The sequence below is a fragment of the Hemitrygon akajei genome, chromosome 1 (genome assembly GCF_048418815.1).
Source record: "Hemitrygon akajei chromosome 1, sHemAka1.3, whole genome shotgun sequence".
NCBI lineage: Eukaryota > Metazoa > Chordata > Chondrichthyes > Myliobatiformes > Dasyatidae > Hemitrygon > Hemitrygon akajei.
Genome location: NC_133124.1, coordinates 12,384,239 through 12,402,407, shown reverse-complemented (window position 1 = coordinate 12,402,407; position 18,169 = coordinate 12,384,239). Strand labels below are relative to the sequence as shown.

At 37.7% G+C, this 18,169-nt stretch overlaps 1 protein-coding gene across 44 annotated transcripts in view; it reads left to right on the top strand.

Annotated features, from left to right (window-relative positions):
• The window catches only part of clasp2 (cytoplasmic linker associated protein 2), a 380,510-nt gene that overhangs the window by 261,805 nt on the left and 100,536 nt on the right, over window positions 1–18,169 (top strand). For 12 of the 44 annotated variants that reach the window (XM_073033645.1, XM_073033568.1, XM_073033811.1 and 9 more), the window contains 5 exons: window positions 456–518; window positions 8,904–9,016; window positions 12,115–12,138; window positions 14,209–14,453; window positions 14,535–14,598. In XM_073033645.1, the coding sequence (XP_072889746.1) occupies window positions 456–518; window positions 8,904–9,016; window positions 12,115–12,138; window positions 14,209–14,453; window positions 14,535–14,598 (509 nt within the window). The remainder of the gene's footprint in view (window positions 1–455; window positions 519–8,903; window positions 9,017–12,114; window positions 12,139–14,208; window positions 14,454–14,534; window positions 14,599–18,169) is intronic. The other 32 variants (XM_073035883.1, XM_073035126.1, XM_073034738.1 and 29 more) reach the window with 7 other exon arrangements.

The window sequence follows — 18,169 nt, the reverse complement described above, 5'->3', positions numbered from 1 at the left end:
TTTTCTGCTATCGTAATTATATGTGTTATGTGTGCTGTGTGTGATTGTTCATATTGTGCTTTGCACTTTGGCACCAGAGTAACGCTGTTTTGGTTGGCTGTATAGTTGAATGATGATTGAACTTGAACAAAATCTTAAAAAATTTCACAGTGAAATTTTTGATCAACTGCGTAATCTTTTTACTTTAGTTTTGTTTGAAAAGAAATACGGTGTTTGAACAATGCCTTGCAAAGCTCAAAAATCTTAAAGGAACATTGCTTTTACCATTGTTCATATGGATAGCCTGAACTTATTTTAGTGATAAGTTGGTGTTGATTTTTGAGTGAGAAAAATAAAGACGACTGGTGTTTGTTGTACTGCTCAAGCTAAGATCATAATGTTCTGGGTGTTTTTGACACTGTAATACAGGGCTTGGCAATGTAATAGACAAGATTTATGTCATCCTATACTTGCAGCTTCCAGACATCACTCTCGATCAACTGGTGCTCTCTACAGCTCAGATACATACTCAGCTTCAGGTGAAAAGGGGATTACAGCATGTGAATGTCTGTCTTATGCAAACATTTCAGTTTGAATCCTTAGTTGGCATGTTTCTAAGTTTATCATCTTTATTTTGTCATCACTTTGGTTATAGAATGGTTCAAAAGTGCACATGTTGCAGAGATGTTTATATCCACCATCTGAATAAAATTCAGATATTTGACCTCTCCAATATGTCCTTTTGCACTCTTCCCAAGTGATCTTTGCACAACATCTTGGATATTATAACAGAAGAGTTCCTTTTCCATCACAGATCCATTTTTAATTCAAATTTAGCCAGTGTTGTTGTAACACTTCCCCAGAATATTCTTTCCTGCCTGAATTACCAAGTATTATAAAATATTCAATACTGACAATAGACAAAGCTTTCTTTTCTAGATAGAATTAAGTAAACCCACAACCAACAGATAAGATCTGGGCTCTTTAGAGCTGCCACATCCATCAGTACATGGCGATGGACAATTAAAAAGCTAAGAAGATGGGGTAGGTGAGGGGGCTCCAAATATGAAGGACCTCAGTTTGTGAATACTCATCACCTTCTCAGCTGAAGTACTTGTAGCTATCGTTTCAATCAGAGTGTCAACTGATTCAGATTCATTTAACATCAAACATACAATGAAATGTGCAGTTTGTGTTAACAAATAACACAACCAAGGATGTGCTAGAGGCAGCCCACAAATGTCGCCACACATACTGGCACCGAAATAGCATGTTCATTAGACCATAAGTAACTGCAGCAACAAACAACAACAGCAAAACTAAACCCTTTTCCTCCCTAACATCCAGCATCTGGCCATGGGGACCACTGGCCCTCAACTGTGGAGCGATCTGACCTGAATTCGTATCCTGACCCCTGACTCCCTACATTGTCCCCAAAACCATCTCTACAAAACGTAAAAGAACCACTTGATCTGAACCATGACCTCCGGACATTTGAGCTCAGTGCCATCTTGACCAGAAACTAAATAAAACATCTCACCTTCTTTCTAATAACCTATCATCACACAAGCTGGTCTTCAAACAGTTTGACTAATTCTGTGTCACTTTCAAGAAGGAGCTAAGTGGATTGGATACAGCAAAGGTAATGGTACCAAAGGACGTGCATGCTGTGTTCTCTGAAGATTTGCTGTTCAGAATTGGTCACACCTGCAGTCAAGTTGTTCCAGTGTAGCTACATTACAGGCTTCAACCCAACAAAGCAGAAAATTGAAAATTGTCCCGTCTTCAAAAAGACATGTTAAATCAACTTCTCCATCCATCTACTTTCAGCTGTCGACAAAGTGATGAGTGGGCTCGCAGTACTTAGTCAGTAATCAATAATCTGCTCACTGGTGTGCATGTTCAATCCTAGCAGAATCTTGCAACACACGCACAAAATGCTGGAGGAACTCAGCAGGCCAGGCAGTATTTATGGAAAAAAGTACAGTTGACGTTTCGGGCCGAAACCCTTCGACAGAACTGCAGTGAAAAATCTAAGGAGTAGGTTAGAAAGGGGAGAGAGAAATGCCAGAGAAACACTAGGTGAAACTTGGAGGGGCAGGAATGAAGCAAAAAGCTAGGAAGTTGATCGGTGAAAGAGACAGAAGGCCATGGATGAAAGAAAAAAGGGGAGGGGGAGCACCAGAGGGAGGCAATGGGTGGGCAAGGAGATAACATGAGAAAGAGACAAGGGGATGGGAAATGGTGAAGTGGGAGGGTGGGGGGGGATCCTTTCTGCTTCTAATAGACTTCAGCTCTGATCCAGGCACAGACAAGAGAGTGACTGCCTTTGACGTCAACTTCCAATTTGGCCAAGTGTCAGAATAAGAAGCTCCAGTAAACCTGATCCCTTTGAAGGGTCTTGATCCAAGGAGAAACCAGCCATACCTCATGTAAAAGAGAATGGTCAAGAATTTTGGAGATCAGACATTTGAGCCAACCTTCCCAGCAGCAGTTCCTCAGAGCAGTGCCTTCGGCTCAACTGCTTTATCGGTGATCTTCCTTCCTCCATAAAGTCAAACAAAAATCACAGTCACTGAAGATGATGTCACAGTTTTCAATTTTATTCACAATTCCTCCAAAAATCAAGTCTCTGCTTGCCTTTTAACAAGAGCTGGATATTCTTCAAGCAAGATCTGATGTGATATTTATGTCACCAAAAATAAGCGGGAGTCAGCTATTAACCTCTAATGTTCAAGAGTTACCAAAGTTCAAAATAAATTTATTATTAAAGTATGTACACTCGGGGGGACGTCACGTGATGACGTAGAATCGAGACGTGGAAATCCAGCTCTCCCGTAAAAAAAACAGTAAAATAATGTTTAAGTGAAGAAAAGTTAGTAAATACTTTTTAAAAATTACTTATAAACTACTCAGGATTGTCTTAAGATATGTCTCCTAAGCAGAAGCAGAAGAAAACTACTACTTTGAAGACAACACAAGTTGGAAAAGAATCAAGGCCGCAGCCATGAAAGAGCCTCGGGCTCAAGTGCATTTTACCTCCAGTGATACAGAACAGGAAACTGCGGCAACATCAACCATTTCCAAAAAAAAAGAGTAACAGGAATTGCGCATGCGTGAAGGAAGGGGCATGCGCAAACACGAGCAACCCAAACTACAAATCCTAGCTATGATCGGAACTGAAAGTGAGTATGAGGTGGAATCAGATTCTCTGGATAAATCAGACGAAGATGAAGAGACAAAGAAGAGCAACAGGAAGAGGTTGGAGGTGATATTGGAGACATAAAAAAATCTTTGGTGCAAATAATGCATGAATTAAAAGCATTAAAAGTAATAAAAAAGATATTAAAAATATGAAGATTATGTTTGATAAAATGATGAAAAGACAGGACAAAATGGACAAGAAAATTAAAAACTTGGAAGAAATAACGGGAGACACCATTGATAGAGTGAATAAAATGGAAGATAATATTTCTGCCTGGACATCAGAAAGAAAACGGTTGTTGGAAAAAGTGGATGTACTTGAAAATTTTAACAGACGAAATAATATTAAGATTGTTGGACTTAAAGAAGGTATAGAGGGAGAGGATCCAATAAATTTTTTTCAAAAATGGATTCCGGAAATTTTGGAAATGGAAGAAGGAACCCAGTTAATTGAAATTGAAAGGGCTCCCAGAGCCTTAAGATCAAGACCTCAAGTTGGTCAAAACCCACGATCAATCTTGATAAAATGCTTAAGATATCAAGATAAAGAAAAGATCCTGAAGGCGGCTGCCCAACGTGCCAGAAAGAGAAACGGGCCATTGATGATAGAAGGGAAAACATTTCTTTTCTATCCTGATATAAGTTATGACCTTTTGAAGAGAACGAAGGTATTTAACCCGGCGAAAAAAGTTTTATGGGAAAAGGGTTATAAATTTATATTGCGCCACCCGGCAACCCTGATAATTTTTTTTGATGACGGAAAAAAAAGATCTTTTACTGATTATCGGGATGCGGAAGAATTTGCACAAGAACTCCCAAATATTCGCTAACCACAGCCAAAGATTTAAAAGTGAAACGGATTAAAGATGAAGACAGGGACAGTGAATGGAGTTGATGGATGTTTAAGGACAGAAGAATATTTAAATATATTCTTAATTATATGATACAGGGGGAGAAAGGTAAAAATTTGAGAAATATTAATCGAGAGTAGTGATATTATTTTTTCTTCTCTTATATATACTTTTTTATGTTACGGGGGAGCTGGGGGAACTTTGGATCGATTGCTACGGGATTCACGTGTGTAATCATGGCGATTGCCATGACCCGCACAACGGAGGGGGGTAATGTTGCGTCTTTTCTTTATTCACAACATTAGTAGGGGGGATATTTTGTTACTTATTTTTCTTTATAATCTATTTTTCTTTAATCTTTCTTTCTTTGCCTGGACAATTGGGGGGGAGACACATAGCAACACAGAGAATTTTAAAAAGATTCCCCAAGGTACTACAAAAGTTGAAAAGTTAGGTATTACTATAGACTGGAGTAACCCTGTTAAAAATAATGACTAGTTTACTGAATTTTTAAAGTTTTAATGTTAATGAGCTTAATGGACCGGTGAAAAGAAAAAGAATTTTAACATACATTAAGAAAATGAAAATAGATATAGCTTTTAGCTGCATTCCATTTGAAAAATTACTTATAATTTAAGAGATAAATACAAAATATTTCTGAAAATTTGGCGCCTTTATTTACAAAAGATAAGATTAAATATATAGGTGCTCTGAAGATAAAATTATTGGTTATTTGGGGAAAGAAATAAATATATATATTAAAGCTATTATGAACTCCGTGGAGCATGTGGGGATCTTCCTTTCTTTCTTTCTTTCTTTTCAAATCTTTTTATTAGTTTTTTGAAAAAAAACAGAAGAAAAATATTGTTACAAGACATTTGAGAGTACATAATAGATTGATAAACATTCAAATATATATTGATCCATACATAGAATCTCTCAAACTCATATAATAATATAAATGATTAAGAAAAACCCCCCCCAAAACAAAAAAAAAAAACAACAACTAAATAGAAAAAGAAAACTAACCAACATGGGCAATCGCATAATGTTATATATATACAGTAGTGCCTATGACTCCCAACCTCCATCCACACAATTCAGGATAGTGACAGTAAGGTTCAGGATCAGACCGTATAATTCATATGAAAATGCTGGATAAATGGTCTCCAAGTTTCCTCAAATTTAACTGAAGGATCGAAAACCACACTTCTAATTTTTTCTAAACTTAAACAGGAAATAGTTTGGGAAAACCACTGAGATACTGTTGGAGGATTGGCTTCTTTCCAATTCAGTAAAATGGATCTTCTAGCCATTAGTGTAATAAATGCAATCATTCGTTGGAATGAAGCGGATAAACACTTATTATCCATCATTGGTAGGCCAAAAATTGCAGTAAAAGGGTGTGGTTGGAGATTAATATTTAAAACTCTTGAAATAATATTAAAAATATCTTTCCAATAGTTATGTAAGCAAGGACAGGACCAAAACATATGAGTCAACGAAGCTATATCAGAATGACATCTATCACAGGTTGGATTAACATACGAGTAAAATCGAGCAAGTTTATCTTTAGACATATGAGCTCTGTGTACGACCTTAAATTGTATTAGAGTATGTTTAGCACATATAGAGGATGAGTTTACCAATAATAAAATTTTTTCCCATTGCTCAGTAGAAATAGGGCAATGCAGTTCTTCCTGCCATTCCTTCTTAATTTTTTCAGATATATCTGGTTGTAGATTCATAATCATATTATAAATGATAGCAACAAGACCCTTTTGACAAGGATTAAGAGCTAAAATTCTAGGATCTTCCAATATCCAGGCATTCTTTCTTTCTTTCTTTCTTCTTTTTTTTCTCTTTCTACAGGGATATGTTAGGGGGGGGGGGAGGGTTGATAATTTTTTTTCCTTCTGTAACCATTTGAAAATTCAATAAAAAAAATTTATTAAAAAAAAGTATGTACACTCCTGTACCTAATAAAGCAGCCACTGAGTGGTCTTCTGCAGCTGTAGCCTATCCACTTTAAGGTTCGACATGCTGTGTGTTCAGAGATGTTCTTCTGCATAGCGCCTCCCTAAGCTGATGAATCTGTACTTCCTGTTGTTCATCATTATTCAGCAGAGGCACTGATTGTACTTCATAATGGCACAGAATGTGGTATACTGGTGCCATTACTGATTTGTTTGGCTGCATGTTGACAAACATAGTTGCCAAATTGTGCCTGCATCTGTTGGTAGAGGAGAAAACTTGATGGATAAACTTGCTCCACCTAATTCTGTGCAACATTTCTGTTGTAGATACATATACCCAACTCTGCAGTACTAGAAGGAACTCAGATGCAAAACTCAATACAAGCACAGAAGCATTTGCTTCAAGTTCCGAGTACGTACTCCATTTTGGATTCCACTCAAGATTTTCACATCTCGGAAACCAGATTTCAGCCAAATCAAGTCTGTCCTCAAGAAAGTTACTGAGTGCACAGAGTCTGGCAAATTTTTCAACGAAACCAATATTATTCCCGATGTACTACTGACCATTCTTCTTTTTGAAGACTCTCTTGATGAAGTCTGCAGTTGGAGAGACCCAGCAAATTAAAAACCTTGGGAATTAAGAGAAGTGGAAAACTTCATGAACTGGAATCGTATCTTTGCTCCAGCAGCCACTGGGGTTAAGGGTAGCATGCTACCACGAAGTAAAGATGCCTATGTGGATAGAATTGAACATCAGATATTGTATGGTCTTAACTGAATATAACCTTCATCCAATTACAAAGACTCAAGATCATTTGAGAGCAGGGCTCAATTGGGTGGATTTATCACAGATTATGTATCCACAAAATTGTCTTGTCAAACAGTCTACACAAGAGGATTATGCTTGTTGGAGACATCTGAAGACATTGTTGGGACAGACAGAATCCTGAGCCAACTATCCATAGATGTTTATTCATAAAGTTACAGGTGGAGATACTTGCTTGTGGCTGTACAGAGTTCATTCCTCAAATTATGTAACTGACCACACCCTATGCAAGACTTAGCATGCCATCATCTACAGATGTTTTGATCTTTAGCTAACATTTAGGCTTTTTAGGATGATCCAGCAGCGTCTAACATTAATAAATTACACACTATCAAAATTCAGAGATCATCATCGACCAAAGCCATTATTAGACTGATTACGTGGCTGCCAGTAATAACTGAAAGTTCAGAATCTTCTGGAAAGTGGCTTATTTTCTGTTGTACTGGAGCTCTCCAACACTTATAAAATAGGAATCCATTTGCTAGTTAACCTGAGCTCTAACAGTATTCAAGACAGTTAAGACTTTCCTCTCTGACGTACAGCAAATTGAATTTGAAATATTATCACACCATCGTTATTGAGTCAAAACCATCAATCAACACTGCCTTGCAACTACATCGGCTCAAGATACCAGACAATGCCTTTACGAAACCATTCAGAAATTGATAATTGACCTTGCCAACAAGACCAATGTTCCACAAAAGAAACATGCCCCTTATTACAGATATGTAATCTTTTCAAATTTTTATTTTACTATCATTCATACACTGGAATTTAGAAGGATGAGAGGGGATCTGATTGAAACATGTAAGATTATTAAGGGATTGGACACACTAGAGGCAGGAAAAATGTTCCTGATGTTGGGGGCGGTGGGGGGGGGGGGGGGTCCAGAACCAGAGGCCACAGTTTAAGAATAAGGGGTAGGCTATTTAGAACAGAGTTGAGGAAAAACTTCTTCACCCAGAGAGTTGTGGATCTATGGAATGCTCTGCCTCAGAAGGCAGTGGAGGCCAGTTCTCTGGATGCTTTCAAGAAAGAGTTAGGTAGAGCTCTTAAAGATAGCAGAGTCAAGGAGGGATATGTGGAGAAAGCAGGAACAGGATACTGATTGTGGATGATCAGCCATGATCACATTGAATGGCGGTGCTGGCTCAAAGGGCCGAATGGCCTACTCCTGCACCTATTGTCTATAAAATCAGGTGTTGTATGATTCCCTTATTTTCAAAGTTCAAAGTAAATTTATTATCAAAGTACCTATATATGGTACCATCCACAACCCTGAGGTTCATATTCTTGTGGGCAAACTCAACAAATCCATAATAGAATAATAACCATAATAGAATCAATGAAAGGCTACACTAACTTGGGCATTCAGCGAGTGTGCAAAAGACAGTAAACTTGCAAACACAAAAAAAAAGATATAGTAATAAATAAGCAATAAATATTGAGAGCATGAGGTGAAGAGTCCTTGAAACTGAGTCTATAGGTTGTGGAAACATAACCTGTGGAGACATAGTCAGTGCCCAGTTTGTATAAAACTGTAAAGACCCTTAGCCTTTTTAATGGTCTTTCCAAGTGAGTATCCACCTGATCTGGACTCTAGTAGTTTTAAATTCACTGGACAGAGTGCACCAAAGTCTTGATGCAGGATCTCGGTCCGAAATGTTGACTCTTCATTCCCCTCCATAGATACTGTCTGACCTGCTAAGACCCTTCGGTATTTGAGCGTGGGACATCCAATGTTATATTACGGACACATAATTAGCCCTTTTCAATTGCAACACAGATTTAAAGAGACCCATTACAAAACAGCTTTTCCATTTCTCAGCACTGCAGTATTTTAAATGAAAAAGCATCATGTGCAATCTGACTGATCCAAATCCCTTTCAGCACTTTCTGTTTGATATATTTTACGTATTTTGCATGTGAACATTTATTCTCCAGTACTTATTTTTCTCCAAGTAATCATAACTAAAATCCCATTTCATGTTTTATTTGTTAATATTAAAGGAAATGCTAAATGTATGAATGAGTTATCAATTTGTGTTTTTTTTTCTTGCTAAACAGCAGGGTCTGATCGCTATGGGTTTAATCAGACGAGTAAATTGTCTGCATCAGTGAGTGCCATGCGAGTCCTCAATACAGGATCTGATGTAGAGGAAGCTGTTGCAGATGCTTTGGTAAGCATTGCTAAGGTGTACGGTCAGTTTTCCATTAATCATCCAAAATCAATTGAGTGCCTTCAAAAAGCTCCAATACAAAGGGAGCCTTTTTCTGGTTGGCTGCCTATCGAATATTGAAAAGCCTCAATAGAGTGGATGTAAAGAGGATGCTTCCTATGTATGAGAGTCTAGAACCAGAGGACATAGCCTCAGATGAAATAGCAGAGCAGACTTGATGAACCTTTATCTTCTGATCTTAGAAACGTAGAAAACCTGCAGCACAATACAGGCCCTTCGGCCCACAATGCTGTGCCAGACATGTACATACTTCCGAAATTACCTAGGGTTACTCGTAGCCCTCTATTTTCCTAAGCTCCACGTACCTATCTAGGAGTCTCTTAAAAGATCCTGTCGTATGTGCCTCCACCACTGTTGCCAGCAGCCCATTCCACGCACTCACCACTCTACATAAAAATAAAAACTTACCCCTGGCATCTCTTCTGTACCTACTTACAAGCACCTTAAACTGTGCCCACTTGTGTCAGCCATTTCAACCCTGGGAAAAAGCCTCTGACTATCCACAGGATCAATGCCTCACATCATCTTATACACCTCTCATCAGGTCACCTCTCATCCTATGCAGCTCCAAGGAGAAAAGGCCAAGTTCACTCAACCTATTCTTATAAGGCATGTTCCCCAATCCAGGCAACATCCTAGTAAATCTCTGCACCCTTTCTATAGTTTCCACATCCTTCCTGTAGTAGGGTGACCAGAACTGAGCACAGTACTCCAAGTGGGTTCTGACCAGGGTCTTATACAGCTATAACATTACTTCTCGGCTCTTACACTGAATCCCACGGTTGGTGAAGGCCAATGCACAGTATGCCTTCTTAACCACAGATTCAACCTGCACAGCAGTTTTGAGTGTCCTATGGACTTGGACCCTAAGATCCCTCTGATCCTCCAACTGCCTAGAATCTTACAATATTCTGTCATCATATTTGACCTACAAAAATGAACCACCTCACACTTATCTAGGTTGAACTCCATCTGCCACTTCTGAGCCCAGTTTTGCATCCTATCAATGTTCAGCTGTAACCTCTGACAGTCCTCCACACTATCCACAACACCCCCCCCCCCCAAACTTTGTGTCATCAGCAAATTTACTAACCCATCCCTCCACTTCTTCATCCAGGTCATTTATAAAAATCACGAAGAGAAGGGGTCCCAGAACAGATCCCTGAGGCACACCACTGGTGACTGACCTCCATGCAGAATATGACATGTCTACAACCCCTCTTTGCCTTCTGTGAGCAAGCTAATTCTGGATCCACAAAGCAAAGTCCCATGCCTCCTTATTTTCTCAATAAGCCTTGCATGGGGTACCTTATCAAATGCCTTGTTGAAATCCTTATGCACTACATCTACTGCTCTACCTTCATCAATGTGTTTAGTCACATCCTCAAAAAATTCAATCAGGCTTGTAAGGCACAGCCTTCCTTTGACAAAACCATGCTGACTATTTCTAATCATATTATGCCTCTCCAAATGTTCGTAAATCCTGCCTCTCAGGACCTTTTCCATCAATTTACCAACCACTGAAGTAAGACTCACTGGTCTATAATTTCCTGAGCTATCTCTACTCCCTTTCTTGAATAAGGGAACAACATTTGCAACTCAGGGAGAATGGGAGTAATGTAGATGTGTGGTTGATTGGCAGCATGGATCTTTGGATGGGCTGAATGGTGTGTTTCTGTGCTCTATCTCTGTCTCTCTAACAGGCGTGAGCATACCACGTATAACATCTCCTGCTGAAGATCATTCAAACATTATGTTTTTTACTCCTTGGGCATAATTGCCTGTCATTGTTGTCTTCTATTGCATACCAAAAGCTTGGCTGGATGTCGGAGTAGAATTAGACCATTTGACTCATCAAGTCTGCCCCACCATTCCATCATGCTGCTTTATTATCCCTCTCAACCCCATTCTCCTGCTTTCTCCATGTGACCAATGAAGCCTTACCAATCAAGAACTTATCAGCCCCCGTTACCCAATGACTCGGCCTCCACAGCCACATTTGGCAATGATTTCCAGAGATTCAGCATTCTCTAGCTAAAGGAATTTCTCAGAAAGAGTGTGGTGAGTGAAAGTTGTAAGTCAGTAACTTTTTATATCATGGACAAAGCATGGCAAGCCATCATTCATTGTCCATGCCTGGTTCTCTTTGGGCTGATAGTTGTGAGGTGCAATCCCTCTTCAGAGTGTACTCCCACACTTAATAGTTTGGGCATTTCTGGATTTAGACCCCACGACAAAAAAATGAACAGTGGCGTGCTTAACTCCAGATAATATGCAACAAAGTGAAGAATCTCTCAGAGAGATATTCCATGCACCAGCTGTGATTTGTCCTTTTGGTTAATAGAGCATGCAGTTCTGGGAGGTGTCGTAGAAGTTGCATTGTGGATTAACTGCAGTGCATTTTCTGGCATCACCTTGCCTTAGAAACATATCGCTGTTCATTGATCGTCTTTGGGTCTAAGTCTTGGAGTTCACTACCGAACATCATGGTACACTCATGAAAAGGACTGCAGCATTTCAGGATGGTTCACCGTTACCTTCTCTTGGCTCGAGACAGGCAACAAAATCTGCACTTGCAAACGATGCCTGCGTCTGAGCAAACGGATGTAAAACTGGAGATTATATTCTTTGAGAAATCCAATACAGATATTGATGCATTTGCGAGGACCTGCTTTATTATTGACAGTCAATTTTTTCCCACCTTTTGAAAGACCATTTAAACTTGGGAAACTAGTATATACCTGACATTTTAGAACAAAGTAAGATATGTGGTGGATGATAGACTGTTAAGGGATGAGCTTAGATTTAAATATTGAGCCATTGTGTTTTTGCCATTTTTCAATAAAACTCCTGTGTCAGAATTTGGTGTGAGCAAGCTTCTACTGTTAGTCGCTTATCTGCAAAGGCAGCTCTTCCAATCGTTACCTTTTTTGTTTTTGTTTTGACTGTTACTTTGTAATTTTACTTGTCTAAAATAATAAATATTACTAATGAAACCATCTCACCATTCTGATTTTTCTTTCAAAAATTGCCTTCAGCTGCTAGGAGACATGCGGAGTAAGGTAGAAATCTGTTTCTTTCCATGACAATCTGTGAATAAGGAATTTGATGTAATCTTATATTCAGATCCAACATTATGAGTTGATGTTTAATATTGTGGTAACTTGAGATTGTTTATAATGGGATTTAAAACCTTTAACTTGTATATAATCCTGTAACTTACCAAAATCCTATCATGGTATATCAGTTGCTACTGCAAGGTCACAAGAGATATTGTTCATAAGTACTTATAGCACATTGCCATTGATGGCAAAGCTGAAAAATCTTATGTATCTATAATGAGGTTAACTTGCAATTGACAGCCATGCAGGTATTGGAATTTATTTCATACTCTTCCAGTGAACTATACAGTTGCATTGCTGTACCCAGCCATGACCTCAATGTTGGCAAGATTCACTTGTCCAGTCTAGTTCCATCCTTGCATTCTTATAAGAAGTTACATATATTTGGTGCGTTTTCAAGCAAGCTTCTTTCTGACATGAGCAAGTTTTTTTTAAATCTACTTTTTCTGTGAAGGGTGATATCAGCATCTCACTGATGTGAGAAGAAAGCTCATAAAACAGCAATCATCTAGGAAAACATTAATTTTACGTCAGGTGTGACAAGTAAAAGTTCAGAATGATGATTCCTTAGAATTAGACAGAAAAGTCACCTGAGCATTTTCCAATGACCTGGATTCTGAGATTTGCAAGGAACAATTAATCTTTTTGCAAAGACAATTAGTTTAACCCTTACATACTGTTCAGGTCAAATTTGACCAATTTTGACATTTGACAGCAGTAAAAACATCCTAAACCCCAAAGCCGAAATTCGATGATTTTTCCAAAATGTGCAAAAATGAAAAAAATTCGGCTTAAAAATGGCATTTAGGGTGTATTTACTGCTGTCAAATGTCAAAATGGGTCAAATTTGACCGGAACAGTATGTAATGGTTAAATTAATTTCAGCAGCTAGGTAATTAGACTGTGAAGCTGAAAGGTAGCAACTAAACAGTATAGCTCATTTTAACTGATTTCTTATTTATTAAAGTTCAAAGTAAATATTATCGAAGTACATGCATGTCACCATATACTACCATGAGATTCATTTTCTTGCAGACGTTTATAGTACATACAACGAAACGAAAGAACCAATGAAAAACCGCACACAACAAAGATGGATAAACCAATGTGCAAAATAAACCAAACTGTGCAAATACATCAAAGAAAACAAAATAATAATTAATAAATAAATAAATAAATAAATAAACAATGAATATTGAGAATGTGAGATTGTAGAGTCCTTGAAAATGAGGCAATAGTTGTGCAATCAGTTCAGAGTTGGGGATAACCAAAGTTATCCCCTTTGGTTCAAGAACTTTATGGTTGAGGGGTAATAACTGTTATTGAACCTGCTGTACATCCTTCCTCATGGCACCAGTGAGAAAAGAGAGTATGATCTGGACAGTGGGAGTCCTGGATGATAGATATTGCTTTCCTGCGAAGTGCTCCTCATAGATGTACTCAGTGGTGGAGAAGGCTTTACCCATGATGGACTGAGCTGTATCTGCCACTTTTTGCAGGCTTTTCCATTCAAGAGCATTGGTGTGCCCATACTAGGCCATGATACAACCAGTCAGTATACTTTTCTCCGCACACCTATAGAAATTTGTCAAAGTCTTAGATGGCATACCAAATCTTCGCAAACAGTAGAGCTAATGCTGTGCCTTCTTTGTAATGGCACTTGTGTGTTGGACCCAGGACCGATCCTCTGAAATGATAATGCGAAGGAAGTATAAAGTTGCTGACTCTCTCCACTTCTGATCCCCTAATGAGGACTGACTCAGTGAGAAGTTGTTGTTGTACCATCATTCATGCCTGATCCTTTAAATGCAGAATTAAAAATATATCAGTTTAATAGTAAATATATCTGATAGATGAAACAAACATTCAAGCATCTATTTTTGGTAATTGTTGAAATGAATTCATTAGCACTGGACAGTAAATTGTGATTCAGTTTTTATGGAAGGAAGTGAAAGTTTATTCTTTGTCTTTGAAATTTGAATTGGTCTGTTACATACTATTACATTACAGAAAAAGCCAACAAGGAAAAGGTATGAATCATATGGAATATACTCAGATGATGATGCCAACAGTGATGCATCCAGCGTTTGCTCTGAGCGTTCCTACAGTTCTCGAAATGGCAGCATCCCTACCTACATGCGACAGACTGAAGATGTAGCCGAGGTCCTCAACCGCTGCGCAAGCACCAATTTTTCTGAAAGGAAAGAGGGCCTTCTAGGTTTACAAAATTTGTTGAAAAATCAACGAACATTAAGGTACAAAACATAATCAAGTTTACATTATGTTTACAAGTTGCATTGTCCTTTATGCTGATATAAAATTATTCTCTTCCACAGTCGTGTTGAATTAAAACGATTATGTGAAATCTTCACAAGGATGTTTGCTGATCCTCATAGCAAGGTATGCCAGGGTATTTTTGCTTACTTTTTCCATCAATTAGCTTGTGAATATAATTAGAATACTTTAAAAAAAAATTAGATTTTGTTATTTTTGTCAATGATACTATTTTCAAAGCAAGTGACAATTTTTACTTTAAGAGAGTTTTTTTTAGCATTTACCAATTTTAGTTGCAAATAGCTCAGCTAATACTTATGTCAGTTGTTTATCGTCCATAAATTGCATTCTGCTTTTCCCTTCACTCCGCCCACTTGCCTTTCTTTCACTAAAAAGTTTCCAGCTTTCAGGATTAATTTCCACAATAAATTAGATTTGTTAATGGCACTTTTATGTGTTTTCAATTCTTCACCTAATTGTACTTTGGAAACAACAAATTCTTCATTTTTTTTTACAGGAAGAAGTCGTTCTGGCTTCTTCCCCCTTCTCTTCCAGTCCTGATGAAGGGTTTTGGCCTGAAGCATCAACTCTTTATTCCTCTCCATAGATGCTGCCTGACTTGCTGGGTTCCTCCAGCACACTGTGTGTTGTGTTCCTCAATTTTTTTTACAGGATTTGGTTGCTATCATTATTAATTTTTCAGAATGTAACTACAGTTATGTCAACCTATATTCAGATTTTATTTAAATATTTTAAGATTTACAAGATTCAAATGCTTTTGAAAAGACTGTTGATTGAATTATTTCTATTTATTGAAGAATAATAGTTTCAGAACTTTTGAAAATTTAATGCTGTACTCCAATCAAAACATAGTAATTAATGTAATTCATTTTGGATGTGTATCTATTCTGACAGAGTAAACCTAATTTAATTCCGATTCCTTGCTTCTATTAACTATCAATACTGAATAGATGCTAAGGGCAAATTGTATTCTTCCTCCTTGTCTGGTACAAATATTTAAAGAAAAAATATTCAAATTTTAAATTTTGTTAACTTCTGAAAGTAATATTTATAGCACAATAAGTATCTCAATGTTGATTGCAAAACAAAATCAACAAATCCAATTGTTAGAACAATTGTATAGTAGGATGTAAATTACCCAGTAATAGTTCAAGTATACTAGTGCTCCATGTCATCTCTTTTTTGCATTCCAGTGCAACAATCAGTTAGGTTTTCTTGTGACAAGATGTCAGTGAATTACACATGTAAATATGTTTGGTGCAGCTTTTTTTTGAGAAAATAATAACCCCACAGAAGTGTTCTTTTATTGATGGTGCCCCATCAGTTGCACAAGCAAGAATGTCTCTGATCAGAATGTCCCTCTCTTTGAAAAATTGCTCAACAGCCTGTAATATTGACTCCCCTTTCGTATCCATTTTAAGTCCCTTTGCAAATAACAAATCTTAAACTATGCTTTCATCTTTAATGAACATAACGAAGAAGTAAAGATTTGTTGCCTGGCAAAGTTGATTCATCCAAATGCAGAGCAAATTCTGTTGTCCTAAGTATGTTGCACAAGAATGTTTCACATTCTTAGGCATTTCATCTATTTCTCTTTGAACTGAGCTGTCATTGAGAAGAATGGCTTTAATTATTTGGTGTGGTGACTTATGCAAAACTGAAGTCAGAACCTCCCTAACTGCTGGCAGAACCAATTCTTCTCCAATTGTAGGGGGCTTACTAGATTTAACAATGAGCAGTGAAATGTTGTATGAAGCACAGAAACCATCACTGAATTGTTGTGAAGTGCTGGCAAACATGTCTTGAAGTGTTTTCTGTTTCTGAAACTTTTCACAAAATGACTAAAAATAAGTCAATTTCTTGTTCACTTTATCTGAGTGTATTTTCTTCAAATGTTCAAGGAACCTGGACGGTTTCATTGACTCATTTGAAAAAATCTTTTTTACACAGCAGATACATTGCCATACTTATAAAGCTTCTGGGTGCCATGGTAGCATAGCAGTTAGCATGACACTATTGTAGCTTGGGACATTTAGAGTTCAATTCTGGCTCCATCTGTAAGGAATTTGTACGTTCTCCCCATGCTAGTGTATATCCATATTTCAGATGCTCTGCGCTATAGTGTTTATATTTCTTTTTCGTCTGGTCTGCTTCTGCCATTCTTATTATGGATTAATGACCACGGTCAATTGCCTATTTTTTAAATTTAGCTTTAAGAGGTGTGAACAATCAAAGGGAAAGTTATGACATTATCATAGCTCAGACAGAACTTGCACTCTGCGTGAAGATGCATAAAGAGGGACAGTGACATCTTGGTTGGGCCGTGGGCTAGAGAAATGTGGTCAAGACCACTCAAAAGAGAAGATTTTGAACTTTAACGCATTGAGCGCCATATCCTAATCATAAGGAATGCTTCACTGTGTGATTAGGGTATGGGAACACTGTACTACAATTGTGAATGGCAATAATGCGCAGGCTGGGCCCACAAATAACACTTATTTCTTCAGTCCAGATATCTCATGATATGCCATATACAGAAGTGTTACATTGCTTCATTGCTTTTTAACAACTATAATGTGTTTCAACCAAAGTCTAAGAGAACAGTGAGTTAGCAAGAGATGAGGTGATTATGCAATCATTGTAACCAACTGTGAGGTACTGAGCATGCTTATAATAAGTAATTCATTTCTTAAGTTAAATCTGTAGTCCATTAGCTTCACCCACTTTCATTGAGTTATTAGTTCATTTTATGGTGAGTAGCCAAGAGGACAACATTTTTCAGAAGAGTGTGGCTTCAGCTCTCCATTTAGCTCCAAACAGTTGGATCCAACAATCCCCTTTCGTAGCAATCTCTGTACATCTCTTCAGAGCTGGCTAAAGTGGAGAGATTAAAACTAATGTGGTAAATACGTACTATCATATGTAAAAGGAAATGCTTCAGTGTTGTCAATAAAAATGTGTTTTCTTTATTAAAACCAATGTTTTTTGCCCGTTGCCATTTACTCTAGAGAAGATAGAATGAGGGGATATTTGATAGAGGGATACAGAGTTATGATATGGATAGGGTAAATGCAAGTAGGCTTTTCCCCCGAGGTTATAACTAAAGCTTATTGAAAAAGGATTTAGTGCTTTTCTGGCATATATAACAAATACACTCTTCTCAATCTTCCAGTCGGGTATAGATATCAATTATAACTAACATTTTGATGACAAACTCTGACATCTTCTTCAGGGATGATGGCTGGGCATGTCTAGTGCCGGTGGAAGTGGTGGATGTAAGTTTGATTGCAAGAGGATTTTTGCTAAGTACAAGGCTGTGAGGGCTATAGCGTGCTATGGTCCAGCTGCGGGTCAATGGGACTGGGTGAATAACAGTTCAACATGGGACAAAAGGCTTATTTCTGTACTGTCGTGCTCTATGATCCTTTGACTCTGTTGAGAACCACGAGCTGTAAGTGAAGGACGATCCCATCTGTGGGTACCTAAATAACTTGATTATATTAAAATGATAAAAAAGAATATAATGTTACAAAGATTAGTAATTGGCTAAAACTTTGGAACAATTTTGAAATCAACAAAGGTTGATTCAAAGAATAATAATGGGAGTAGTTTGTGAGAACAGCTTGCAAGAAATATGAAAGAGAAAGTAGCCTTTGAAAGTATTTGAAAAATAGTC